The sequence below is a fragment of the Phocoena phocoena genome, chromosome 6 (genome assembly GCF_963924675.1).
Source record: "Phocoena phocoena chromosome 6, mPhoPho1.1, whole genome shotgun sequence".
In the NCBI taxonomy this organism is placed as follows: Eukaryota; Metazoa; Chordata; class Mammalia; order Artiodactyla; family Phocoenidae; genus Phocoena; species Phocoena phocoena.
In genome coordinates this window covers 28072315-28100036 of record NC_089224.1, presented here as the reverse complement: position 1 = coordinate 28100036, position 27722 = coordinate 28072315, and the positions used below count along the sequence as shown (strand labels likewise).

Sequence of the window (27722 nt, the reverse complement as noted above, 5' to 3'; positions counted from 1 at the left end):
CTGTAGGCTACTACTTCAATACAAAAAAGAAACAAAAGGCGCTGAAGAGCCCATATTTCACTCTCTTATTCTGAAGCTTACTCCAATTAAGCAATCTATGAAATTACCATGCTATGATGTTATTTAGTTTCTGCTTAAAACAAGTTAAAATGATGGAGGCTTATGCCTACATAAAGGAGGTGAACTACTCAGCTCTTGATTTTTCTATTCATGCTTCAGTACATAAAGTGGTGTTTAAAAACTTCATCTATTTTGGAAAAAATGATTTAAAACCACCACACAAGTTAACACACTTGCAGTTAAAACTATTCCAGAAGCCTACTTATTTGAGTCGCTAATATTTTCTGCAGTGTTTAACTGATAGCTAAATTTAGTGAACACAAAATAGCTTGGCATGTTATTCTGAAGTAAAGCAAGAAGGTGGCTTTATGCACTGAAAATATAAATAGGAGGCTTCCATTTGCTAATAATTCTAAACAAGCAGTACATTTAAATTTAGTGTTTGCTAACAAAGGATCTAAGACAGTTCATTACAAAACAACCCTGTAGATGTCCCTTTTATTAAAAAAATCCAACTTCCAAATCTCATTACAGGGCCCATAATATTTTTTAAAAATACCAATTACCGAGTTACCTAGACTTTGCAAGATTAATCATTCAATTTCAGCAAATGAGAAACATGAAATGTGCAAAAGTTCCCAAGTTAACAAGCTAAGGGTGACAAGTGCTTTCAAACCTAAATATCACAGTGAGTTGTAAAGCCTCAGAAAGATAGAATAAGACTGATTTTACTCCAATGTTGAAAATTCTGAACTACTGTTCATCTTACCAAGATCTTCAAATACCTATTTTCTTCCAAAGTCGGTAAGTTAGAAAGTCTTCCGAAATAGTCAGTTTTCCATTTCTCTAGTCTTATTAGGCACGATATTTTGCAATTTAAAAATATATATCTTACACACATCTTATACTTTCTTGCTTGTTTCAGTGTTTACAGTATTGTTAAACATACTAATATACATTGTTAAAAATGATCTTATAAATAATCTATTTAAACCTTCTTTGGCTACATGTACCATTCTTTTTTTTTTTCATACAAGTGTCTTATTCAGAAAGTGCTTCCTGTGAGAACTGCTTCCAATGAATGCATTAAACTTGCAAAATCTAGCTTCCCACAACACGTAGTTTTCTACCCTGTACTAGAAGTCCCATATTTACAAAATATTTTAAACTTTACAAGAAATCCAATACCATATAAAAAAAGTGCAATTCTCTCTCACCCCATATTCTGGGGCAATGACATTCTTCATAAATTTCTACAGAATAGCAGCCTATGATAAGCAAATAAGGTGCTTAGCTTATGCCCAAGGATCTACTTTTTAAGTATGCTGGGCAGTACTTTTGTACAGTGGAAAGAGTCAGTGTTCTGGCTACTGGCGGAGCGGCGCTCCCGTCAAGTTTGCGAGCTCGATGAGAGCGAGGGCTCCGTGCAGGCGCTCCCGCTGCTCCTGCAGACGCCGCTGGGCACCGCTCTTCTCATCGTCCTCCTCATCAGACTGAAGGTACTCCAGAGGGTCCTGCTGCTCCTGGTCTGCCTTCTGAACCAGCTTTCCTTTCAAGGTGGGAGTACGCTGCTCTCGTGTTTCCCAGTACCTATATGAAATGCATCCGTATTACTTATACAGTATATATAACATTCTCAAATGTTCACTTTTCTTTAAAGAAAATAAAAACGGGGGGGGGGGTCTTTCCTACAGTATTATTTTGTGTTTCAGTTTATAAAGTTATAAAGTGATTTCGAATACATTACATGTTTTTCCATAACAGAGGAAAAAATTCAAGTTCAAGAAGTTGAAGGACTTGCTCAGAATAACAAAATCAACAAGTGGCAGTTCTGGGTCTTATACTCAACTCTCTAGTCACGTGTTTTTGTCATTAAACTATAGCTGCCTTAAAGATCATATGTGAAATGGACTAGAATAAAATATAGAAACAGTAGAATAATCATTAGAAACCCATTTATTCTATCCACAGAGGGATGATGGCTTCTGACAGAGTTAACTATGAGAAAGTTTAAACCCACAAAATAGGACAAATGGATTAATATGTGTAACACCTAGAGCTTACTCAAGAATTTAAGAGCACCATCATTTTCTATTACGTAGCCAACTGATAATTCACAAGAAAAAATACAAATGTTCCACCTTTTTTGATAACCAAAGAAAGGCATATTTAAATGACAGTACCATTACCTACAAAAATGTCCATTCAAAGACTTGTATATTCATGTTCATAGCAGCTTTATTTGTAATAGCCAAAAACAACATAAAGGCCCATCAAGAGGTGAATTAATAAATAAGTGGAGGTGCATCCATATAACAGATTACTGCACAGCAATGAAAAGGAATGAAATGATACACTCAACAACATGATGACTCTCAAAATAATTACGCTGACTGAAAGAAGCCAGACAAACAAGTACATACTGTATGACTCCATTTGTATAAAACTCTAGAAAATGTGAACTAACTATAGTGACAGAAAGCAGACCAGTCAGTGTCATTTGGGGTGGAGGAGGGCAGGGAGATGCAGGGACAGTGGATTACAAAGAGACATGAGGAAGCCTGTGAAAGTGATGGGTAAGTTCACTATCTTGATTTTGGTGATGGTTTCACAGGTGTCTACATATGTCAAAACGCATCAGATTATACACTTTAAATATGTACAATTTATTGTATGCCAATTATACCTCAATAAAGCTGTTTTTAAAATTACATACAAAAAAAAATACAATGACCAGATTTCAGGAAATCCAGACTACTCAAACTAGAAAAGTTTTGGAAATATTCAGAAGTATAAAAAGAGAAATGCAAACAGTTCAGTATCACTTGAAGGACAACTAAAAAAGGAAAATAGCAAAACAGCAAAATACCTTAGCAAGGTCAGCAAGGACTGGGTAACGAAGGGCTTTGAATGCTATAATAAAGGGCTTAGACTTAATATTGAGCATCATATTAGCATTTTAGAAAGACTCCTCTGGCAGCGGCATGGAGAATGGATTGAGAAGACTGAAGTGGCTGAATCTGATAATTGTTAAGGAAGTAGAATCCATAGGTTGGTCACTGAGTAGGTGGGAGAAAAAGAAGATAAACACAAGGATGACTAATAAGTTTCTGGCTTGGGCAAAATTAGATATAATGGGGCAGTGGGGGCCAGGCAGGAGGAAGAGGGAGGAAGGAAGTGATGCAGTACTCGGGACAAACATATTCCCTGCCCTTGTGGAGCTTACGATCCAGCAGGGAAGATAGCCACTGAACAAGTAAATGTGTGAAGGAGGTTTTGAGAGGGAAAATACAATGTGTTATAAAAGCATCTATTAAGTGGATTTAACCTTGTTTGTTTGGGGGGTTAGTGGGCAGGTTAGGGAAGAACTTCCTGAAGTGGTGTTTAACCTGAGTAAGAAATGAAGAATGAGCAGAGTGGCTAAATGAAGAGGGAAGTGAGCACAAAGGCCTGGAAACAACAGCAATAGTGCTGTTGAGAGACAAGGAGCCCGGGTGACTGGAGACAGCTGTGTTGCTAGAGGGAGGCAGAGCCACAGCAACACAATTCGGGATTCTAGACTTTATCCTCAGTACAGAGGAAGCCAGTGAAGCTAGGGAGCGGCACAGTCAGCTGCTGCTGGTGTGTATGTGATAGATGACTCCTTAAATCAAAATATCCTTAGAGAAATGTTTTTATACTGGTCCCCTTGTTGCCATTAAGAAAAATTAAACTGGGTGCTTTTTGGAATTTTACTTTAGAATAACATCTAGTCTCTATCCCTCTAATAATCAACACGTAGCTAAAACCAATATAAAGAAAATGAAGAGGGACTGCATTAATGACCAATGAAATACAATACATAAAAAACATTCTTTTCAAATGGGGTAAACTCTTGCTTTTAAAATAAATTGTGGTCTAAGCACTCAGACTAATTAATATCATATAGTAGTTTTCTGTCACACAGATCCAAATAAAACTCCTAACAATTCTGTGGTTTCAGGAAACAAAGTGCCATTTCAAGTTATTTTATAAAATGTGTAGAAAAGCAACTTATTTAAACTGAAATAACTGTCAGAGTCCCCAACTTCAACCCACACACTGGGCAGTGTTCTGCAGTAGACTCCAGAGAGAGCCTTACTTTGCCAACCACTCGGCGGCAGCCTGGTTGTCCACAGCCTGGGGCTTACTGAGAGCATCTGTGGGCTCCTCTCGCTTCAGCCTGGCATAAGGGTGCTTCGGACAGTGGCGGTTTGCATGGGTGAATCTGCTTAGGCAGCCTTCAAAACACAGAAGGAAACAGTTATCAGAATCTGGACATCCAGCAGACATGGAAAATGTTCAGTTTCTCTGGTATCCGAGAAAAGTAAATTAAGATGATGAAATTTATCATTCTATAACTTGAGGAGAAAAAAAAATAACCCTAAGCTGCTATTATCAATGCCACTGAGAGGAATGTGAAGACGGTTCTTTCACCTTGGTCATCGCAATGTGAATGCATTCAACCCCACAGGAAAGCGATTTATTAGCACAAGTCATAAAAATGTTCAAAATCTCTGACCCAGGAATTTCATTCTTGGACTCTATCATAAAAAAACATCCCAAAGATAAACAAAAGTTTAAGTAGGAAAACATGCCCCTCATGTTTGTTGATAACAAGCAAATTTTAAAAACAAATTAAATATTTAATAACTAACACTGAGGCAATCATTGTTCATATGCTAACACATATATATGGAATCGAAAAAAAAATGGTACTGATGAACCTAGTTGCAGGGCAGGAATAAAGATGTAGACATAGAGAATGGACTTGAGGACACGGGATGGGAGGGGAAAGCTGGGACGAGGTGAGAGTAGCATCGACATATGTACACTACCGAATGTAAAATAGTTAGCTAGTGGGAAGAAGCAGCATAGCACAGGGATATCAGCTCGGTGCTCTGTGATGACCTAGAGGGGTGGGATAGGGAGGGTGGGAGGGAGGCTCAAGAGGGAGGGGATATGGGGCCATATGTTTACATATGGCTGATTCACTTTGGTGTACAACAGAAACTAACACAGTATTGTGAAGCAATTATACTCCAATAAAGATCTATTAAAAAAAAAGAAAACCATGGAGCAACAGAACAAAACTGTACTGAATTTCAAATATAACTGTGTAAAAATGTACATAAGAAAAACAGCTTAAGAAACTATGAAATTACCAACAGTAGCAGTGTTGAGCTGGTAAAATCCACCCCACCCCTGCTCCTCCTGTACTAAAAATTTCGACAATAATGTGCTTCTTTCAGTTTAACAGTTAAAAAGTTTAAAACCAAAGTAAAAGCCTACTCTAAAGGCTGTATTTACTTGTATAGATTTTTCTACAGCATACAACTAGATATAGCATTTTTAATTGCCCTTTAAGATTTTCACCTAAAAAGAATACTTTATTTAAAAATCAGTCATTTCCTGGAAATCGAGCATGGATCACAATTAACAAGGAAGAAAACTTATGAGGTTTGATTAAATCTTTATCAAAAATCTCGCTTCCCAAAAATTCAAGCAAAAGATATTTTAACTCCCAACTAGCTATTCCATAAACTTAACTCCTAACACCATACCATTTTCTGAACAAACAAAAGGTTTTTCTCCGGTGTGAAGACGCTGATGGGTTTTGAGCTGTCCACTTTGAACAAAGGCTTTTCCACAGTCTGGATAGTCACACAGATAGGGTCTCTCACCTAAGTAGACAGATGTTATATATTATTTCTGAGACAATAAGGTGAGAAGGGGAAGGGGCACGGAGAGAGAATCAACCTTTATATAAGTTACGACTGCAAACAACAATAAAACATGTCACAGCCTCTGCAGAGCTGCAAGTGGAAGTGCTAAGGGCACACTTGGATGATATGAAGCATCTATCCACTTGGAAGCACAATATTTTCTTTAGGCGTTGAGCTTTTAGGTACCCAGGTTCAAATCCTTAAAGTTATCATCTTCAACTTATTCCATATTTTCGCCTCACAATCCAAATCGCTAGCTCTTGCTGATTCTTTAACATGTCTGCCACTCCTGCCTTCCCACTGCCACCTCCCCTGGTCAGACTGGTAGCCCCTCCCACCTAGAATGAACCCTGGCAGGCCTCTAGTCTCTGACCTGCACAGCACTTCCAGAATAGCTGCCAGGCAACTACCCTCTAAAATTACCCCAAACCCTACTATACTCCTTGAACAACTGAAAATTATCTGCTGACTTTTAAATGGTCCTCTAATACCTGCACTATAGCTACTAGGTTAGGGAGCAGGGTTTATCTTTACTTCCCTCTTGGAGATTCATTCCAGCCATGAGGCAGTTCCCCATCTTCTACTCTTTGAAATCCCTATCTTTTCTGCCCATTCAAATCTTCCCAATCCTGTAGTCTCAGTAAAACTCCTCCCTACCCCCCAACCCCCACCTCCAAATATTAAGCTACATATCCCTTCACTAACTTAGTGTCCTATGTTGTTTATGTATCATGGTACTCTCCTTATACAAAGATACGTAACACCTTGTACTCCGTTTCATTTCCTATATACAACACAGTGCTAGGCTAAAGAAAGCACTCAAAGAGGTTGTTTTTCAATCATAATTAAACTTATTATTTCTTGAATAAACATTCTTTGGTCAACAATTATATACTGGTTCTTCCTATATGACTCAAAGAACAGTAATGAGTCTTCCCTAAATTTCTCATTATTTAGAAATGTACTAAACGAATGTGACAGTTGGACGCAAGTTAATAAACATAGGATAAAGTAAGACAAAAGCTTTTTACAAAGCATGTACTATTAGAGCTTAACTATAGCATGGAGATCTTCGGCTCCGTTCCCTGGCATACAGTGTAGTAAGCCTGGAAGTATTGGGTGACACACAGTGGGTTAGTGGTAGATCGGGACTGGGACTCAGGCACCTTTTTATGATGCCGCATGGTCTTGAATCTTGGCAACTGATTTCACACTGGCAAAATGTACTCTACAGCTGTGTACCAGTTATCTGGAGTTATTTCAGACTAAGTAGATTGAAAAAATACAAAAATTCTCAAAATCAGATATTCATTCAATAATAGTTTTACTGAATGATACCTAAAGTCAAAACATCTTGGCCACCTTAGTTTATAATGATTCAAAATTAAAATTTTACCCTTTTTCAGGGATTTAGCTAAGAAAACTGTATTCTAGCATACCATTAAAATATATCTTTTCAAAAACGGAAAGAAAAAAGAAACAGGTGATGACCATAAACATAGTGGAACAAACAGGGGACTAAGGGTTAAAAGCCCAAGTTCTAGACCCATACTGACCAACAGAAATAGAATGAGAACCACTTATGGTAGCCACATTAACAAAGTAAAAAGAAACAGGTGAAATTAATTGATAATATACTTCATTTAACCCAATATATCTAAAATTCTATCATTTCAATTTGTAATCGTTATCAAAAAATTTTAAAGATATCATTTACTCTCTTTTTTTCATACTAAGTGTATTTTAAACATCCTGCTCATCTCAATTTAGACTAGCCACATTTCACGTGCTCAACAGCCACATGTGCTACTATACTGGCCAGTGTAGTTCTAGACTTAAGGGTATGAGAAGTTGTAAGTCAGTGGTAATTGGGTGTTTTTGTGCCTCAGTTTCCTCATCTGTAAATTATTTGATATCATTATAAGAACCATATGGCTCCTTCTGGGTGGGACCAACTTTCTCTATGGAAAGAACAAGGCCCTCTTTATATTATCTTTTTGCTCTCTATATGGTATTTTTATGGTATTTTAAATGCAAGTATAACTTCTCTACACAAATAAAGATATATGATAGTCTTGGGATAGCTACCTACAATACGCTTAATTCTGAAAAATTATACTTCACCTTAGATTTAATAGTTAGGTCAAATACCCTGAGGATTCTAGAAATTCTATTAAAAACTTGACTATAACTGATTTAGGATTTGGCCTACAAACCAGTTTTAACAATTATACAGACAACTTAAGGGCATATCAAGTAAAATTCGGGTACATAGAAGGATAGAACCAAATTTAGTAATAACATTCCTGTGACAACTACATTAATTACCATGATAACTTTAGAAATCACATGGTATCAATGTTCAGAAAACTATCCCTCCCCACCAAAAGAGAAGCTGACTATACAGTGCCTGTTTTTAAAACTTTACAATAAGGAAATGTAAGGTAACTAAAAATTAATTTATAGGCCCAAACATCAAATCAGCTTTCAGTTAAGTATCACTTTTGGCATTCTCTAAAATTTGCTCAACTTACCTGTATGAGTCCTTTTGTGAGCCTGGAGTGACTTCTCCCGTGGAAACACCCTATTACAGATGTTACAACGTATTCTGCTGGACGAATGCTCTCCTTCATTTATTAAATCCCGTACAGTATCTGCTCTGGGTCTACCACGTCGGATTCCATCCTGTTAACAATGAGCATAAACATTAATATAATTTCTTGGACTCCACTCATTAAAACAAAATATCATAATACAGGCATACCTTACTTATTATGCTTCATTTTTTTCAATTTTTCAATTTTATTTATTTTTTTATACAGCAGGTCCTTATTAGTCATCAATTTTATACACATCAGTGTATACATGTTAATCCCAATTGCCCAATTCAGCACACCACAACCACCACCACGCCCCACCGCTTTCCCCCATTGGTGTCCATACATTTGTTCTCTACATCTGGGTCTCAACTTCTGCGCTGCAAACCAGTTCATCTGTACCATTTTTCTAGGTTCCACATATGTGCATTAATATACGATATTTGTTTTTCTCTTTCTGACTTACTTCACTCCGTATGACAGTCTCTAGATCCATCCACATCTCTACAAATGACCCAATTTCATTCCTTTTTATGGCTGAGTAATATTCCATTGTATATATGTACCACAACTTCTTTATCCATTCGTCTCTCAATGGGCATTAAGGTTGCCTCCATGACCTGGCTATTGTAAACAGTGCTGCAATGAACATTGGGGTGCATGTGTCTTTTTGAATTATGTTTTTATCTGGGTATATGCCCAGTAGTGGGATTGCTGGATCATACGGTAATTCTATTTTTAGTTTTTTAAGGAACCTCCATACTGTTCTCCATAGTGGCTGTATCAATTTACATTCCCACCAACAATGCAAGAGGGTTCCCTTTTCTCCACACCCTCGCCAGCATTTGTTGTTTGTAGATTTTCTGATGATGCCCATTCTAACTGGTGTGAGGTGATACCTCACTGTAGTTCTGATTTGCATTTCTCTAATAATTAGTGATGTTGAGCAGCTTTTCATGTGCTTCTTGGCCATCTGTATATCTTCTGTGGAGAAAGGTCTATTTAGGTCTTCTGCCCAATTTTGGATTGGGTTGTTTGTTAGTATTGAGTTGCATGAGCTGTTTATATATTTTGGAGATTAATCCTTTGTCCATTGATTCGTTTGCAAATATTTTCTCCCATTCTGAGGGTTGTCTTTTCGTCTTTTTTATGGTTTCCTTTGCTGTGCAAAAGCTTTGAAGTTTCGTTAGGTCCCATTTGTTTATTTATTTATTTATTTATTTCCATTACTCTAGGAGGTGGATCAAAAAAGATCTTGCTGTGGTTTAAGTCAAAGAGTGTTCTTCTTGGGGCTTCCCTGGTGGCACAGTGGTTGAGAGTCCGCCTGCCGATGCAGGGGACACGGGTTCGTGCCCCGGTCCGGGAGGGTCCCGCGTGCCGCAGAGCGGCTGGGCCCGTGGGCCGTGGCCACTGGGCCTGCGCGTCCAGAGCCTGTGCTCCGCGGCAGGAGAGGCCACAGCAGTGAGAGGCCTGCGTACCGCAAAAAAAAAAAAAGAGTGTTCTTCCTATGTTTTCCTCTAAGAGTTTTATACTGTCCGGTCTTACATTTCGGTCTCAAATCCATTTTGAGTTTATTTTTGTGTATGGTGTTAGGCAGTGTTCTAATTTCATTCTTTTAAATATAGCTGTCCAGTTTTCCCAGCACCACTTATTGAAGAGACTGTCTTCTCCATTGTATATCCTTGCTTCCTTTGTCATAGATTAGTTGACCATAGATGCGTGGGTTTATCTCTGGGCTTTCTATCTTGTTCCACTGATCTATGTTTCTCTTTTTGTGCCAGTACCATATTGTCTTGATTACTGTAGCTCTGTAGTATAGTCTGAAGTCAGGGAGTCTGATTCCTCCAGCTCCATTTTTTTCCCTCAAGACTGCTTTGGCTATTCGGGGTCTTTTCTGTCTCCATACAAATTTTAAGATTTTTTGTTCTACTTCCATAAAAAATGCCATTGGTAATTTGATAGGGATTGCATTGAATCTGTACCTTCCTTTGGGTAGTATAGTCATTTTCACAATATTGATTCTTCCAATCCAAGAACATGATATATCTCTCCATCTGTTGGTATCATCTTTAATTTCATCAGTGTCTTAGAGTTTTCTGCATAGAGGTCTTCTGTCTCCCTAGGTAGGTTTATTCCTAGGTACTTTATGCTTTTTATTGCAACAGTAAATGAGAGTGTTTCCTTAATTCCTCTTTCAGATTTTTCCTCATTAGTGTATAGGAATGCAAGAAATTTCCATGTATTAATTTTGTATCCTGCAGCTTTACCAAATTCATTGATTAGCTCTAGTAGTTTTCTGGTAGCATCTTTAGGATTCTCTATGTATAGTTTCATGTCATCTGCAAACAGTGACAGTTTTACTTCTTCTTTTCCAATTTGTATTCCTCTTATTTCTTTTTCTTCTCTGATTGCCATGGCTAGGACTTCTAAAACTATGTTGAATAATAGTGGTGAGAGTGGACATCCTTGTCTTCTTCCTGATCTCAGAGGAAATGCTTTCAGTTTTTCACCATTTAGAATGATGTTTTCTGTGGGTTTGTCCTATATGGCCTTTATTATGTTGAGGTAGGTTCACTCTATGCCCACTTTGTGGAGAGTTTTGATCATAAATGGGGGTCGAATTTTGTCAAAAGCTTTTTCTGCATCTATTGAGATGATCATATGATTTTTCTTCTTCAATTTGTTAATATGGTGTATCACATTGATTGATTTAGTTATATTGAAGAATCCTTGCATCCCTGGGATAAATCCCACTTGATCATGGTGTATGATCCTTTTAATGTATTGTTGGATTCTGTTTGCTAGTATTTTGTTGAGGACTTTTGCATCTATGTTCATCAGTGATATTGGTCTGCAATTTTCTTTTTTTGTAGTATCTTTGTCTGGTTTTGGTATCAGGGTGATGGTGGTCTCATAGAATGAGTTTGGGAGTGTTCCTTCCTCTGCAATTTTTTGGAAGAGTTTGAGAAGGATGGGTATTAGCTCTTCTCTAAATGTTTGATAGAATTCACCTGTGAAGCCATCTGGTCCTGGACTTTTGTTTGTTGGAAGATTTTTCATCACATTTCAATTTCATTACTTGTGATTGGTATGTTCATATTTTCTATTTCTTCCAGGTTCAGTCTTGGAAGGTTATACCTTTCTACGAATTTGTCCATCTCTTCCAGGGTGTCCATTTTATTGGCATAGAGTGGTTTGTAGTAGTCTCTTAGGATGCTTTGTATTTCCGCAGTGTCTGTTGTAACTTCTCCTTTTTCATTGACTTGAGTCCTCTCCCTCTTTTTCTTGATGAGTCTGGCTAATGTTTTATCAATTTTGTTTATCTTCTCAAAGTACCAGCTTTTAGTTTTATTGATCTTTGCTATTGTTTTCTTTGTTTCTATTTCATTTATTTCTGCTCTGATCTTTATGATTTCTTTCCTTCTGCTAACTTTGGATTTTGTTTGTTCTTCTTTCTCTAGTTGCTTTAGGTGCAAGGTTAGATTGTTTATTTGAGATTTTTCTTGTTTCTTGAGGTAGGCTTGTATAGCTATAAACTTCCCTCTTAGAACTGCTTTTGCTGCATCCCATAGGTTTTGGATCATCGTGTTTTCATTGTCATTTGTCTCTAGGTATTTTTTGATTTCCTCTTTGATTTCTTCAGTGAACTCTTGGTTATTTAGTAACACATTGTTTAGCCTCCATGTGTTCGTGTTTTTTACATTTTTTTCCCTGTAATTCATTTCTAATCTCATAGCGCTGTGGTCAGAAAAGATGCTTGATATGATTTCATATTTCTTAAATTTGCTGTGGCTTGATTTGTGACCCAAGATGTGATCTATCCTGTAGAATGTTCCATGCGCACTTGAGAAGAAAGTGTAATCTGCTGTTTTTGGATGGAATTTCCTACAAATATCAATTAAATCTGTTGGGTCTATTGTGTCATTTAAAGCTTGTGTTTCCTTATTAATTTTCTGTCTGGATGATCTGTCCATTGGTGTAAGTGAGGTGTTAAAGTCCCCCACTATTATTGTGTTACTGTCGACTTCCTCTTTTATAGCTGTTAGCAGTTGCCTTATGTATTGAGGTGCTCCTATGTTGGGTGCATATATATTTATAATTGTTATATCTTCTTCTGGGATTGATCCCTTGGTCATTAAGTAGTGTCCTTCCTTGTCTCTTCTAATAGTCTTTATCTTAAAGTCTATTTTATCTGATATGAGTATTGCTACTCCAGCTTTCTTTTGATTTCCATTCACATGGAATATCTTTTTGCATCCCCTCACTTTCAGTCTGTATGTGCCTCTAGGTCTGAAGTGGGTCTCTTGTAGACAGCATATATATGGGTCTTATTTTTGTATCCATTCAGCAAGCCTGTGTCTTTTGGTTGGAGCATTTAATCCATTCACATTTAAGGTAATTATCGATATGTATGCTCCTATGACCATTTTCTTAATTGTTTTGGGTTTGTTTTTGTAGGTCCTTTTCTTCTCTTGTGCTTCCCACTTAGAGAATTTCCTTTAGCATTTGTTGTAGAGCTGGTTTGGTGGTGCTGAATTCTCTTAGATTTTGCTTGTCTGTAATGTTTTTGATTTCTCCATCGAATCTGAAGGAGATCCTTGCCAGGTAGAGGAATCTTGGTTGTAGGTTCTTCCCTTTCATCACTTTATCATGCCACTTCCTCTGGCTTGTAGAGTTTCTGCTGAGAAATCAGCTGTTAACCTTATGGGAGTTCCCTTGTATGTTATTTGTCATTTTCCCCTTGCTGCTTTCAATAATTTTGCTTTGTCTTTAATTTTTGACACTTTGATTACTATGTGTCTCAGCATGTTTCTCCTTGGGTTTACCCTGTATGGGACTCACTGCACTTCCTGGACCTGGGTGGCTATTTCCTTTCCCATGTTAGGGAAGTTTTCAACTATAATCTCTTCAAATATTTTCTTGGGTCCTTTATCTCTCTCTTCTCCTTCTGGGCCCCTATAATGCGAATGTTGTTGCATTTAATGTTGTCCCAGAGGTCTCTTAGGCTGTCTTCATTTCTTTTCATTCTTTTTTCTTTATTCTGTTCTGCAGCAGTGAATTCCACCATTCTGTCTTCCAGGTCACTTATCCTTTCTTCTGCCTCAGTTATTCTGCTATTGATTCTTTCTAGTGTAGTTTTATTTCAGTTATTGTATTGTTCATCTCTGTTTGTTTGTTCTTTAATTCTTCTCAGTCTTTGTTAAACATTTCTTGCATCTTCTCAATCTTTGCCTCCATTCTTTTTCCGAGGTCCCGTATCATCTTCACTATCATTATTCTGAACTCTTTTCCTGGAAGGTTGCCTATCTCCCCTTCATTTAGTTGTTTTTCTGGGGTTTTATCTTGTTCCTTCATCTGGTACATAGCCCTCTGCCTTTTCATCTTGTCTATCTTTCTGTGAATGTGGTTTTTGTTTCACAGGCTGCAGGATTGTAGTTCTTCTTGCTTCTGCTGTCTGCCCTCTGGTGGATGAGGCTATCTAAGAGGCTTGTGCAAGTTCCCTGATGGGAGGGACTGGTGTTGGGTAGAGCTGACTGTTGCCCAGATAATCAAGTTCTTACTTCTTTCTGCTAGCGTTGGAGGGTCTCCTGCAGAGGCAGCGGGTTGCTGTAGCTCACCGTGGGGACAAGGACACTGGCAGCAGAAGTTCTGGGAAGTACTCCTTGGCGTGAGCCCTCTCAGAGTCTCTATTACGCTTCACTTTATTGCATTTTGCAGATACTGCGTTTTTTACAAATTGAAGGTTTGTGGCAACCCTGTGTTGTCAGATGGTGATTAGCATTTTTTAGAAATATTTTTTAAAAGTGGTTTTTTTTTTTTGCGGTACGCGGGCCTCTCAATGTTGTGGCCTCTCCCATTGCGAAGCACAGGCTCCGGACGCACAGGCTCAGCGGCCATGGCTCACGGGCCCAGCCGCTCCGCGGCATGTGGGATCTTCCTGGACCGGGGCACGAACCCATGTCCCCTGCATCGGCAGGCGGACTCTCAACCACTGTGCCACCAGGGAAGCCCTAAAAGTGTTTTTTAATTGAGGTAATTTTTAGACATAATGCTACTGCACACTTAAGAGACTACAGTATAGTGTAAACATAACTTTTTATTCACTGGGAAACAAAAGCTTGTGTGACTAGCAGTCTGGGACTGAACCCACAATATCTCAAAGGTGTAATTGTAAATAATTTTTTGAAACCTTTCTTGAGTGACATCAGTGAAATGGCAGAGTAGGTAGTTCCAAGGGCCCACCCCTCCACAGATCACTAAAAAGTCAAGCAAAAACTGTTCAGAATCAGCTTTGTCACAACTCCAGAAAATGATGAGAAATTTACAGCAACTCAGAGAACAATGAATCAAGAAACAAGCAACATATAACAGTAGGAAAGCGTTGCAGCAATTTTTACAGCCCTTGCCCCACCCCTTCACTCAGTGGTCTTTGAAGATTACTGCCTTCATTCTTAGTGCAGGAATCTAGTCCCGAGTTCAAGAAAGAACAGAGAAGACTTTACTCTGAAAGAATTTTGTTTGTCTGTTTTGCCCAGCCTGGGGGCTACCTGAAGGTCTGACACAAGATGCTTGTCTTTGTTTTGCTAACTTAGAACTCTCTCTGGGCAGAAAAGTGGCTACACGGAGGGCATCTCTCAAAAACCTTGTAAGGCCAATAACAACTTGCTGCCCCCTGGGGGAAAAGAGTTCAACGAAGGCACACAGACACACCAAAAGCCTAGGAGGAAAAGCTGGGGAGAGAATTTCCTCAGGAAATTAGGGCACTGGAAAGTGCCCACATATCCTAAAGACAGGAATTTAGGAAGCCACACACTTGCCTGCCCAGCGCAGGAAGCATACTCAGAAAAAACCTGAAAAGAACATAAGTTTTCACCTCTGGCTGATCTTTAGGCTCAGCACAAGCAAGAAATGAAGGCTAAGACAGACTTGTAAACAGTCTGGCTAAGTATAGAAGGAGAGCTACAGCACAGACCATTCTGCAAAGTTAGAAGGGGTTTTTTCCCCCCTTTCTTTTCTTTTCTGTTTTTGGGGGTTTTTTTGGGGGGGCATTCAAGATCTCTCTCAAAATATGAGATGACTAAAGCTAAAGAAACAGACTTTAAAGAACAAACACAATAAAGAATAGAGTTTACAAAAATAGTTTAGAAAAGTCACCAAACAACTACAAACCACAGCACACAACTAAAACAAACTCTGAGGAGGAGAATCTGATTTCCAGAGTTACTACTTTATAATATTCAAAACACCCAGTTTTCAACAAAATATTACAAAGCATGCAAAGAAACAAAAATATTAACTCCCATACATAGGAGTTAATTTCTCCTATGAGGAAGCAGACATTGGACTTACTAGAGAAAGATGTTAAACTGTCTTAAATATGCTGAAAGAGGTAATGGAAACCATGGACAAAGAACAAAAGAAAACAAGGAGAACACTGTTTCAACAAACTGAGAATGTCAAAAAAGAAACAAATTATTTTATTTATTTATTTATTTTTGGCGGTACGTGGGCCTCTCACTGTTGTGGCCTCTCCCGTTGCAGAGCACAGGCTCCGGACGCGCAGACTCAGCGGCCATGGCTCACGGGTCCAGCCACTCCGCGGCATGTGGGATCTTCCCGGACCAGGGCACGAACCCATGTCCCCTGCATCGGCAGGCGGACTCTCAACCACTGCGCCACCAGGGAAGCCCACAAATTATTTTTAAAAATACAAATTCTGAAACTAAAAAATACAGTAACCAAAATGAAAAAAATTCACTACAGAGTCTTAATGGCAGATTTGAACGGTCAGGAGGAAAGAAACAGCAAATTTAAAGATAGGTCAACTGAAATTATCCAGTCTGAGGAACAGAAAGAGAAAAGAATGAACAGGGCCTATGATACCAGTAGGACATCAAGTGTCTTATGGGTCCATTTGGGCTGCTAAAACTAAATACTACAGACTGGGTAACTTATAAACAACCAAAGTTTATTTCTCACAGTTCTGGCAGTTGTAAAGTCCAAGATGAAGGTGCTGGCATGGTCAGGTTAGGGACTACTTCCTGGATCATACCCAGTGCCTTCTTGCTGTGTCCTCACATGGCAAAAGGGGCAAGAGAGCTCTCCAGGGCCTCTTTCATAAAGGCACTAATTCTATTCATGAGGGCTCCACCTCCATGAGCTAAGCACCTCCCAAAGACCCCCACCTCCTAACACCATCATCTTCGGGGGTCAGGATCTCAACACACGAATTCTGGGGGACACCACAGCATCAAGCATACCCACACACACACAATCGGAAATCCAGAAGGCAAGAGAGACTAGGGCAGAAAGAATATTTGAAGAAATAATGGCATAAACACAAAGAGAGATATAGATGGAGATATAATCAAACTATCAAAAGACAAACAGAAGACACTCTTGAGAGCAGCAAGAAAGAAGCAGTTTATCACACATACCAGTCCTCAATAGGATTAACAGCTGATTTCTCAGGAGAAACTACACAAATCAGTGGGATGACATGTTTAAAGTGCTGAAAGGAAAAAAAAAATCAAACAATAATCTTATATTCAACAAAACTATCACTCAAAAATGAAGAAATTAAGCATTCCCAGACAAACAAAAGCTAAGAGAGTTCATTGCTAGACCTGCCCTACAATAAATCTAAAGGGAGTTAGTTCTTCAGGCAGAAATGAAAAGACACTAGACAATAACTCAAAGCCATACAAAGAAATAAACAACACCAGGTAACTACATAAGCCAGAAGTATTGCACTTTGGGCTTATAACTCTTCTTTTCTTTCCTATATAAAAGATAAATGCCAATATATTAAAAAATAATAAATCTTTGTTAATGGGAACACAATATAAGATGTAATTATGACAACAACAACAAAAAGGGAGAGGGACAGAAATATATGGGAGCAGAACTTTTGTATACTATTGGTGCTAAGGTGATATTAATTCAAAAAAGAAAACAGAAAAGGAAACAAGAAAGAAAAGAAAATAGTTCATTACAAAAAAAAAATCAACCCCAAAAGAAGGCGGTAATCGAAGAATTGATAAACAAAATAGGTATAACACTATAGAAAACAAATAAAATGGGAGAAGTTCTTCCTTGTAAGTAATCACTTTAAATGTAAATAGATTAAATTCTGCAAACAAAAGGCAGAGATTGGCAGAATGGATTTTTTTTTAAATGAACCAACTATATGCTATCTACAAGAAACTCACTTTAGAGCCAAAAACATAAATAGGTTTAAAAGTGAAAGGATGGGGCTTCCCTGGTGGCGCAGTGGTTGAGAGTCCACCTGCTGATGCAGGGGACACGAGTTCGTGCCCCGGTCCGGGAGGATATCACATGCTGCGGTGCGGCTGGGCCCGTGAGCCATGGCCGCTGAGCCTGCGCGTCCGGAGCCTGCTGCTCCGCAATGGGAGAGGCCACAACAGTGAGAGGCCCGCGTACGGCAAAAAAAAAAAAAAGTGAAAGGATGGAAAAAGAGATAACAATTATAAACACATGCACACCTAACAATAGAGCTCCCAATATGTATGAAGCAAAAATTGGCAGAATTGAAAATAAAAAGACATAGCTCAAAAATAGCTGGAGACTTTCGCTTTCAATTAATAGATAGGACAACTAGACAGGTCAACAAAGATATAGAAGACTTGAACAACACTATAAACCAAGTACACCTAACAGAATATGAAGAACATTCCACACAAAAACGGTATAATATCCATTTTTTTCAAGTGCACGTGGAACATTTCCCAAGATAGACCATATGTTGGGCCCAAAGCAAGAATCAATAAATTTTAAAAGACTGAAATCATCCAAAGCATCTTCTTTGACATACTTGGAATGAAACTATAAATCAATAATAGAAAGAAAACTGGAAAATTCACAAATATGTGGAAATTAAACAACACTCTTAAACAGCCAATGGGTCAAAGAAGAAATCACACAGGAAATTAGAAAATACTTTGACATGAATGAAAATAAAAGCACAACATATCAAAACTTATGGGATACACTTCTAGGACTGGAAGGCTTAATATAAGATACCACTGCTACCCAAAGTGATATACAGACTCAGTGCAATCCCTATTAAAATCCCAAAGGCCTTTTTTGCAGAAATGGAAAAAGCAATCCTCTACTCATGGAATTGCAAGAGGATCCAAGTAGACAAAACAATATTTTAAAAGAACAAAGCAGTACTCACACTTCCCTATTAAAAAATTTACTGCAAAGCAATGGCAATTAAGACAGTGTAGTACTGGCATAAGGAAAGACATAGGCCAATGAAACCAAATGAGAATCAAGACATTAACCCTTATCCTATGGCCAACTGATTTTCAACAAGGGTGCCAAGAACATGCAATGAGGAAAGAATAGCTCTTCAACAAATAGTTCTGAGATAACTGGATTTCTACATGCAAAAGAATGAGGTTGTACCTCACACAATATATAAAAAATTAATTCAAAATGCATCATACACCAAAATGTCAGAGCTGAAACTTTAAAACTCTTAAAAGAAAACAGGGATAAATATTCACGACCTTGGATTTGACAATGGATTCTTAGATGTGGCACCAAAAGCCTAAGCAACAAAAGAAGAGATAAACTGGACTTAAAATTAAAAACATTTGTGTCAAAGGACATTATCAAGAAAGTGAAAAGACAACCTACAGAATGGGATACAATACTTGCAAATCATATGTCTGATAAGGTTTTAGTATCCAGAATATATAAAGAACCTTTACAACACAACAACGAAAACTCAAATAAAATATGGGTAAAGGACTTGAATAGACATATCTCCAAAGTAGTTATATGTATGGGCAGCAAGCCCATGAAAAGATGCTCAACATCATTAGTCATCAGGGAAATGCAAATCAAAACTACAATTGAGGTCAATTATATCTCAGTAAAGCCTGAAGGGAAAAAGATTAAACACACACACACACACACACACACACACACACACAGAGTGAGATACGACTTCACACCAACTCAGTTATACTCAAAAAAAAACAGGAAAAAAGTAGAAATAAGGTGTTTTTTTGTCAAGAATGTGCAGAAACTAGAAACTTCATACATTGCTGGTAGGAATGTAAAGTTTTAGCCACTGTGGAAAAGTTTGACGGTGTGATACAATGTCATATACATATGTACATATACATATACAATGGACTGTTATTCAGCCATAGAAACGATACATGCTACAAGGTGGATGAACCTCAAAAGCAGTATACTAAGTAACAGAAGTCATACACAAAAGGCCACATATTTTATGATTCCATGTAATAAAATGTCCAAAATAGGTATAACCACAGACAGAAAACAGATTGGTGTTTTCCAGAGACTGCCTATAGAGGGGAAAAGGGAGTGACTACTTAATGAATACAGGACTTTCTTTTGGGGCGATGAAAATGTTTTGGAACTTGATATAGGTGGTGGTTTCACAATATTGTGAATTACTATCAGTGAATTATACTTCAAAATGGTTAATTTTATGCTATGTGAATTTCTGCTCAATTTTTAAAAACACTAACGAGCTCTGAACTACTATGGACTTTAGTTAATAATGTACCAATTTGGTTCGTTAATTGTAACAAATATATCATATTAATGCAAGATGTCAGCAATAGGGGAAACTGGATATGTGGTTGATGGGAACTCCCTGTACTGTCTTAACATTTCTACATATGTAAAACTAATCTAAAATAAGCATTTCCTTGAAGAAAAAAACTTTCTTTCCAGGTAAGTTAAATTTTTACACATATAAGTTAAATGAAAAAAAAAGAAAAACATAAAAAACACCTATATCCAAACTGAAGATGTTTTTACTGCTGTCAATACAAAAACCTAAAGCCTTCCCAAAGCTTAAAAACATCAGCCTGAAACCTTGATGATAAGCCACAGCAAAACTCCCTTCAATCAATTTTCACCTTGAAAGAAAAGCTCAATCTCAACATGGATGAGTTATCTTATAAGTCATGTCTAAAAAATTCTTAGATATTAAAACCTATTTCTGCAACAGCCAAGAGGTGGAAGCAACCTAAATGTCCCCTGACAGATGAATGGATAAAGTAAATGTGATATATACAATGAAAAATTATTCAGCCTTAAAAAAGAAGGCAATTCTGCCATATGCTACAACATGGATGAATATTAAGGGAATTATCCTAAGTGAAATAAGGCAGTCACAAAAAGACAAATACTACCTGATTCCACTTATATGCGGTATCTAAAATGGTCAAACTTAGAAACAGAAAGCAGAATAGTGGTTGCCAGAGGCCATAGAGTGGGAGAAAGGGGGAGCTCGAGATGGGTACAGTTTTGGTTTCGTAAGATGAAAAAGTTCTGGAGTTCTATTACAACAACGTTCATATAGTTAATACTTTAAAATGGTTAAGATGGTAAATTTTATGTTATGTGTTTTCTGCCACAAAAGTATAAAAAGAAAAAAAAATGTGAGGGGACTCCCCAGTGGTCCAGTGGTAAAGAATCCACCTTCCAATGCAGAGCACGCGGGTTCGATCCCTCGTCAGGGAACTAAGATCCCACATGCTGAGGGGCAACTAAGCTGGAGCCACAACTACTGAGCTCGCATGCCTCAACTAGAGAGCCTGCGTGCCTCAAACTACAGAGCCCACATGACCTGTAGCCCGCACGCCACAACTAGAGAGAGAAAAACCTGCAAGCCACAACTAGAGAGAAGCCCGAGCACCGAAACAAAGAGACCACGTGCCTTAATGAAAAAAGATCCCACATACCTCAACAAAGATCCCATGTGCCACAACTAAGACCCGATGCAGCCAAAATAATAATAATAATAAAATAATAATAATGGAAAAGAATGTGAGAAAGCACTGTGGCAGATTATAATATTGTTAAAATATTCACTGCTCCTTCCGCACTATGGGCCCCAATGAGGCCAACTTGGCCATATAGCTTTGCTTTGACCAATGAAATGTGAATAGAAATCACATGTGTGACTTCTGAGCAGAAGCTCTAAAAGCCATCACAAGGTCCTACCATCGCTCTTTCCTCTGCCTTGAGACTCGCATGTCCCAGGTAGGGGATGTTCCTCCTGGGTCCCAGAATGAACAGGATGAAGAGCACACCTGCTGTTAACCCTCACAGGATACATAACACGAGCTTTGTTTAGGTTGAGATTGAGATTTTGAGGTTCATTCTGCAGCATGGTTTAGCCTAAGCTAACTGACTCAGGCACATTGTTAATAAATATTTGTTAATGGGATAAAGATCTCATCAATTCTCCACAATAATTGTATAAATTGTTGCTGGTTATGATCATATCATTAATAATTGTTTTAAATAGTTTTAAAAATGAAAAACAAACACAGCATCTATGATCCATAAAAACAGCAGATGATTTGTTCTGTTAAGAAAGAAATGGAACGTGAAATAAGGTTAATTAAAAACCTTAGTAATACAACTCCTCTGCCATGAAAGGATAATTTCCCTAATTTTTTTTATACATTTAATGTATAGTATTGCAAAGTATAGGGTCAGTGATTCTCAACAAATCTTTGTTATTTATTTATATTTATTTTTGGCTGTGTTGGGTCTTTGTTTCTGTGCGAGGGCTTTCTCTAGTTGTGGCAAGCGGGGGCCACTCTTCATCGCGATGCGCGGGCCTCTCACTATCGCGGCCTTTCTTGTTGCGGAGCACAGGCTCCAGAAGCGTAGGCTTATAGCTGTGGCTCACAGGCCTAGTTGCTCTGCGGCATGTGGGATCCTCCCAGACCAGGGCTCGAACCCGTGTCCCCTGCATTAGCAGGCAGACTCTCATCCACTGAGCCAACAGGGAAGTCCCCTAATATATATTTTTTTTTTTGCGGTACGCGGGCCTCTCACTGCTGCGACCTCTCCCGCCTCGGGGCACAGGCTCTGGACGCGCAGGCCCAGAGGCCACGGCTCACGGGCCCAGCCGCTCCGCGGCACGTGGGATCCTCCCGGACCGGGGCACGAACCCGTGTCCCCCACATCGGCAGGTGGACTCTCAACCACTGCGCCACCAGGGAAGCCCCCCCCTAATATTTTTTAAATACATAAAAACATATTGTTGACTCTATTACAATTTGAAATAACTGATTTAGTATCAAATACTATTTAGTATCAAAATTTTAAGATTATCCATTACTGTTTTCTCTGTTTCTGGTAAAAAAAAAATTATCAAGCATGTTTAATAGTGGGGGAAGTTTGTTTTTTTTTAAAGTTAACTATTTGGCTGCCTCCCAGTAACTCTAAGATCTTGTTTCGTCTAGAAACAAGAAAATGCAAATCATACTTGTATTTTCCAAGTGAGAAATAAAGAGCTGAAAAATGCAACATAATACAACATCCCAGCCATATACAGGTAAGACTTCACTAAGTGCATTCTTTCAACTAAGAAAATTAAACAAGGCAAGTAATCATCTAATACCCTAAATAAATGAATAAATAGCATCTTTTAACCATATCTACAAAAATAAGCAGTGTCACTTAAAGAGGACCTTTTTCATTTTAGCCTTAGCAATAAGAAAACCATGTATCTATGTACATTTTGACAATAATAGAGTTAACTCATCAGCAACTAAGTGTACCTGTAGCTTAAGAGAGAAATCTTGTCAAGACTGCTTGATGATTTGCACAAAAAAAAAAGTAAAGTTAAAAAAGAAACTCTTAGACATCCTATTGCTGTTATATGGCAACTGCTACAAAATAAGCTATTAGAAAGAAGAAAAATGAATAAATCACCAAAAATGTTTGCATACTTCAGCAGGTTTAATTTTTAAAACAATCTCAGTACCTCCAGAAGATAGTGATTTTGAAAGTGTTTTCTAAAATATTTCATGGTAAATGTTTTGTTTTCAATGTCAATAACTTTAAAGTTATTTAATAAAATTGGAGTTATTTCTCAAGCCACTTAGAATAATGTACACATTTACCTAAGCTTTAGAAAAAGTTATGTTCAAACTTTATATTCATGTGATTACTAAAAAAACTAAAAGTCCTCAACACATTTTTATACAAAGTAAAATTCAAATAAATTATACAGATACAACATGGAAGGAAAAGAAAAACAGTTCTCAGAGGGAGGCATGTGTACCTTCTCACTTTCATGAGAAAATGTAAATAGATCTTATTTCCCTTTTCGAATTCAGATTTAGATCGGAATTTCCTATGGCTCGCATATCTGCTTCCTAACTCTATCCCCCACCTTGACCTATCTGGACCACTTTCTAAGTCTTAATTTGCATCTATCTATTGTACTGTGTGTATTCTCGTGATGCATCTCAATCGAGATATAGGCAGTTATGAATAGTGTGTATTATTTCATAAGTCTACTTGCATCTTCTTTTTTTTCTTTTTTTTTGGCCATGCTGCCTGGCGGAACGTTAGCTGCCTGACCAGGGATCAAACCTATGCCCCCTACAGTGGAAGCGCAGAGTCCTAACCACTGGACCACCACCAGGGAATTCCCTACTTGCATCTTCTTAATACTAAAAATAAATAAATAAACCCCTAAAGTCAATACACACATGATAAACACAGAAGCAGTATCAGGTACAGATTAAGAGTAAGGGCTCTAAAAAGTTCCAATCAGTTCTGCCACTTATATAATGTTAACTTAATCTTGGGGACTTCTCTAATTCATCCTTTTTCATTAGGTAAACAAGGTAAATTAATTAAAAGAATTCAAAACAATCAACACAGAGTCTGGTGGCTTGCTCTGCAAGGCAATAAATAACAAATGGTGGCTACTATGTTCACGTTAACACGTTAACATGACGTTATGTTTAAACATGGTGGTTATCAAAAACTACTGTGTACTAATCAGCTGTTTGTAAGACTATGTGCAGTCTAGATGTTTAAAGTGATTGGTGATAGAAAAGGGAAACAGGATAGGCAGCTGGCGGGTCCTGAAGGGTACGTGGTATCTGAGGATGTGCAGAGAAGCCAAACTACACAGGTCCCAAAGTGGAGAAGTAACCTCATGAATGCAGTCTGAGTAAAGGGCACAAAATATGGAGGCTTGGGATATCATTTGGCAGACGAAAATTAGACCTTCTCCCTTCCTTCCCAGAATTCTACAACCTGGGAAGAGACAGTGCTAATATATAACTATATCCCAATCGTGCTAAACAATCTTGTGATGAGGGGCCAAAATAAGTTGGTATTAGATGGATGTTCTCCTCACAGGCGGGGAGGCAGTGTTGGGCAGAAACAAACAAGAAAGCAAGCAAAAGCTGACACCCGGTGTGTAGGACTCAGATGTTAACACCTCCCATGGGAAAGGTGGCATCAAAAGACAGTAAATGAACACAAAAGTTGTTCTCAAACCCAAAGCTGTTATTGCCTCTAACCCACATACTGAGAGAAGGGGGTAGAAGTTGGTGCCATGTTATTGGCACCAACTATATTACAAACTTGTCTTCCCAAAAAGTGAGCAGATTCAGCCAGCAAGATTCACCTATGAATATATGGAGATAAAAGAACTATGAGTACTTTAGAGAAGCAAAACAAAGTAAAGGAGGCTGGAATTCCCAACCTTTAGTCTAGAATGTACTGATCACAAATCAAACTTGGTAACTTCCTTAAATGAAAGTATATTCCAGATGGCACAAAATATGGAGGCTTGAGGCTCCCCCTCAAGTTGCAAAAACTAAATGAATGAATTTTTGAAGCTGTATTTGGATTGCTTCATTGATAAAAGGACACATTAAAATCAATTTGTCTACTAATTTATGAACTAATTTATGAAACAGTTATGGTATGAAAGATGGTGAGGAGGAAAAAAAGTGAAATATGTAACAGCCTTTTCACTTTTAAATGTTTTTCATAACTTGTGTTGTTTTACTTCTGAAAAGAGGAAGACAAAGTGGAAATAAAATTCAAACCTATGCATTATTAAGAATGTTTTCTAAAAGGTTTATTTGAAGATAAAACTGTTTTAGCCCCCCCAAAAAAAGTATAGATTTCACTTATCTATTATAACATTAATCTTCTTGGATAATCCAAAATTAGATTCAATTATAATTAAGAATAAAATAACAGATGCAAAATCTTCTATAAGTGATTTGTGCATATGTCTTTATGTTGCTCAACCATATAACCTACTACATATATATATTTTTTAAGTACTAAACATGTAAGTATGTTAACACGGAAAAATATCTAGGATACCCAGCCATCTTACTAAGGGCTACCTAGAGACAGCACACAGTGATTGTTCACTTCACAAACTCAGCACTAATATAAATATTTCTACTGCTTCTTCTTTCAAGTTTTTACTGAAGTGCAGCTTCAAGAGTTGAAGTATGTCAAGGCATATAGGTGTATAAATTTATAGTTCTTTAATAACAATGCCATTAGTAACAAAGTGTATCAATTTCCTCAGGGCTCAACAGTGTTTCAACATCTTTGCTACTGCGTGTAAAATGATGATAAAACCTGTTTCAATTTTTATAATATTTGCCAATATAGACGTACTTATCAACAAGGTGATTTACTTGTTTTATCTTTAGCAAACTGCTTATCTTATATAGCCACTTAACAAATAGAATCTGAATATTAACCTTATATTAGCACCATTCATTACACAAATACTTAACTGAGCACATTTATTCAGCATTTACAGAGTATAAGGTATTAAAGTCAAATAAGTCTACCAGAGAGAAATTGTCCCGGCGCTCCTGGAGCTTACAGTCTATAGAGGCAAGTATATGTCAGCAGGGAGGCACCTCCAACACACGCTTCAGGACTAGGAGCCACAAAAACTCAACTACAGTACCAGCGTTCCCGCTACCTAGCTGTGTACCTTGGGGAGCTCCCTTCACCAATCCCTCTAAGCCTCAATTGTCTGATCCGTAAATTGTAGGTTTGAAACCTTTCCAGCTCTAATACAGTCTGAGACTCCAAGCAATTCGAGGTTGGTGACAACAGCGTCCCATTCCACTCTGAGCTCTCAGAACCTAGCAAAGTAGTACGCTGGATGCGTGAAAGACAGCGAGGGCTCAACTCCCGGTGGGGAAGATTCCCCTAAGTCCCTTCTTGTTCTTCGGCTATCTCTACAGGGCATCTTTAGCAGGGGCGGGGTATCTGCGGTGAGGCAGAAACTGCGCAACCCCTCCCCCCGCACCCAGAGGAACAGTTCAAGGCCTGCGGTCCTTCCCGCCCTCTCCCGCCAGAAAAGACTCAGCGGTGGGCCGAACGACTGGCAGAGCGGGTTGACCGTCCCCCTCCGTGACAACAAGGCCACACTCCCGCCTACTGCACCTGCTGGCCTGTGGCCTCCGGTCTGCTGTGCTGCCCCACCCCCCGGGCGGTGTCACGTGACTAAAACCTAGCCCCGCCCCCGGGGCAGTTTTTTGGCGCGCGGCAGTGACGTCAGCGTCCTGTCACCCGCCAACGCCACCGCCCCTGCCAGAGCGACCTCGCGTTTTAAACTCGGCCCCGCCCCGCCCGCCGTGTCTGCGGGCGCTGCCGGCTCCCGGGCCGTGCCGTTAACGGGCCCCGACTGCCCCAAGCCCCGCCCGCGCCGCTTACCTTGAGGTGGCCGCTGTCCGGGCTGCTCGCTTCCTCCTCGTCCTCACCTCCTGAGGCGGCGGCGGCCGAAGCGGTGGGCGGGGGCGCGCCCCGGCCCCGAAGCCCTGGGTGCTCTGCGGCGGCGGCGGGCAAGGCAGCTGAGGCGGCGCCCCCGGCGGCTCCGGGGCTGAGCGTCACGTTGTGCGCGTTCTCACCCCAGCGCCACGGGTACACCATGAAGTCACTGAAGCCGGGGCTGGTGGGAATAAGCGGTGGCGGCGGCTCCGGCTCCCCTCCGCCGCTGCATGTGGGCTTGATCGGGGTCGTCCTGATGACCGACACCAGCACCCGCTTCGGGGAGTCCTGGCAGAAGATGACGGGCGGCGGCTGCGGCGGGTTGTCAGCCATCGGCGCCTCCACACCCCGGATCATTGCCCGGCCCCGATCCGCAGCTCCGGCGGCCGTGGGCCGCACTCCCTGAGCCCGGGTCTGGCCCTTTGCTCCGCTCGCCCGCGCTGCTCGGAGTCGCCGGCTCTCAGTCCCGCTGGCTCATGGCAGGCGGACGTTTCCTGGAACCCTCCTGCGCGGCGGCCAGCGAAGAAGCAGAGCCGCTCGGCCTGCAGCAGGCTGCCAGGGCCGGACCCCAACCCTGGGTCAAGCCCGCCCTCCACTCTTTGTGCTCCCCAACGCAGGCTGCAGCGGCGGGAAGCAGCGGGCGCCTTGCCTTGCGATGACAGGAAAGCAGGACGCGCAGCGCCGAGCCCCCGAAAATAACAACCTGCCGCCGGGGTCCCTGCTCCAG

General features: G+C 39.5%; 1 protein-coding gene across 1 annotated transcript; it reads right to left on the bottom strand.

Moving 5' to 3' along the window:
- Positions 1 to 644: 644 nt before the first annotated feature.
- On the bottom strand, positions 645 to 27722 carry ZNF367 (zinc finger protein 367). The gene is made up of 5 exons (XM_065879614.1): positions 26942 to 27722; positions 8339 to 8489; positions 5643 to 5762; positions 4181 to 4319; positions 645 to 1650 (listed from the first exon to the last, which is right to left on the bottom strand). Exons 1-5 carry the CDS (start codon positions 27350 to 27352, stop codon positions 1428 to 1430), a joined length of 1044 nt encoding a protein of 347 aa, XP_065735686.1. The 5' UTR covers positions 27353 to 27722; the 3' UTR covers positions 645 to 1427.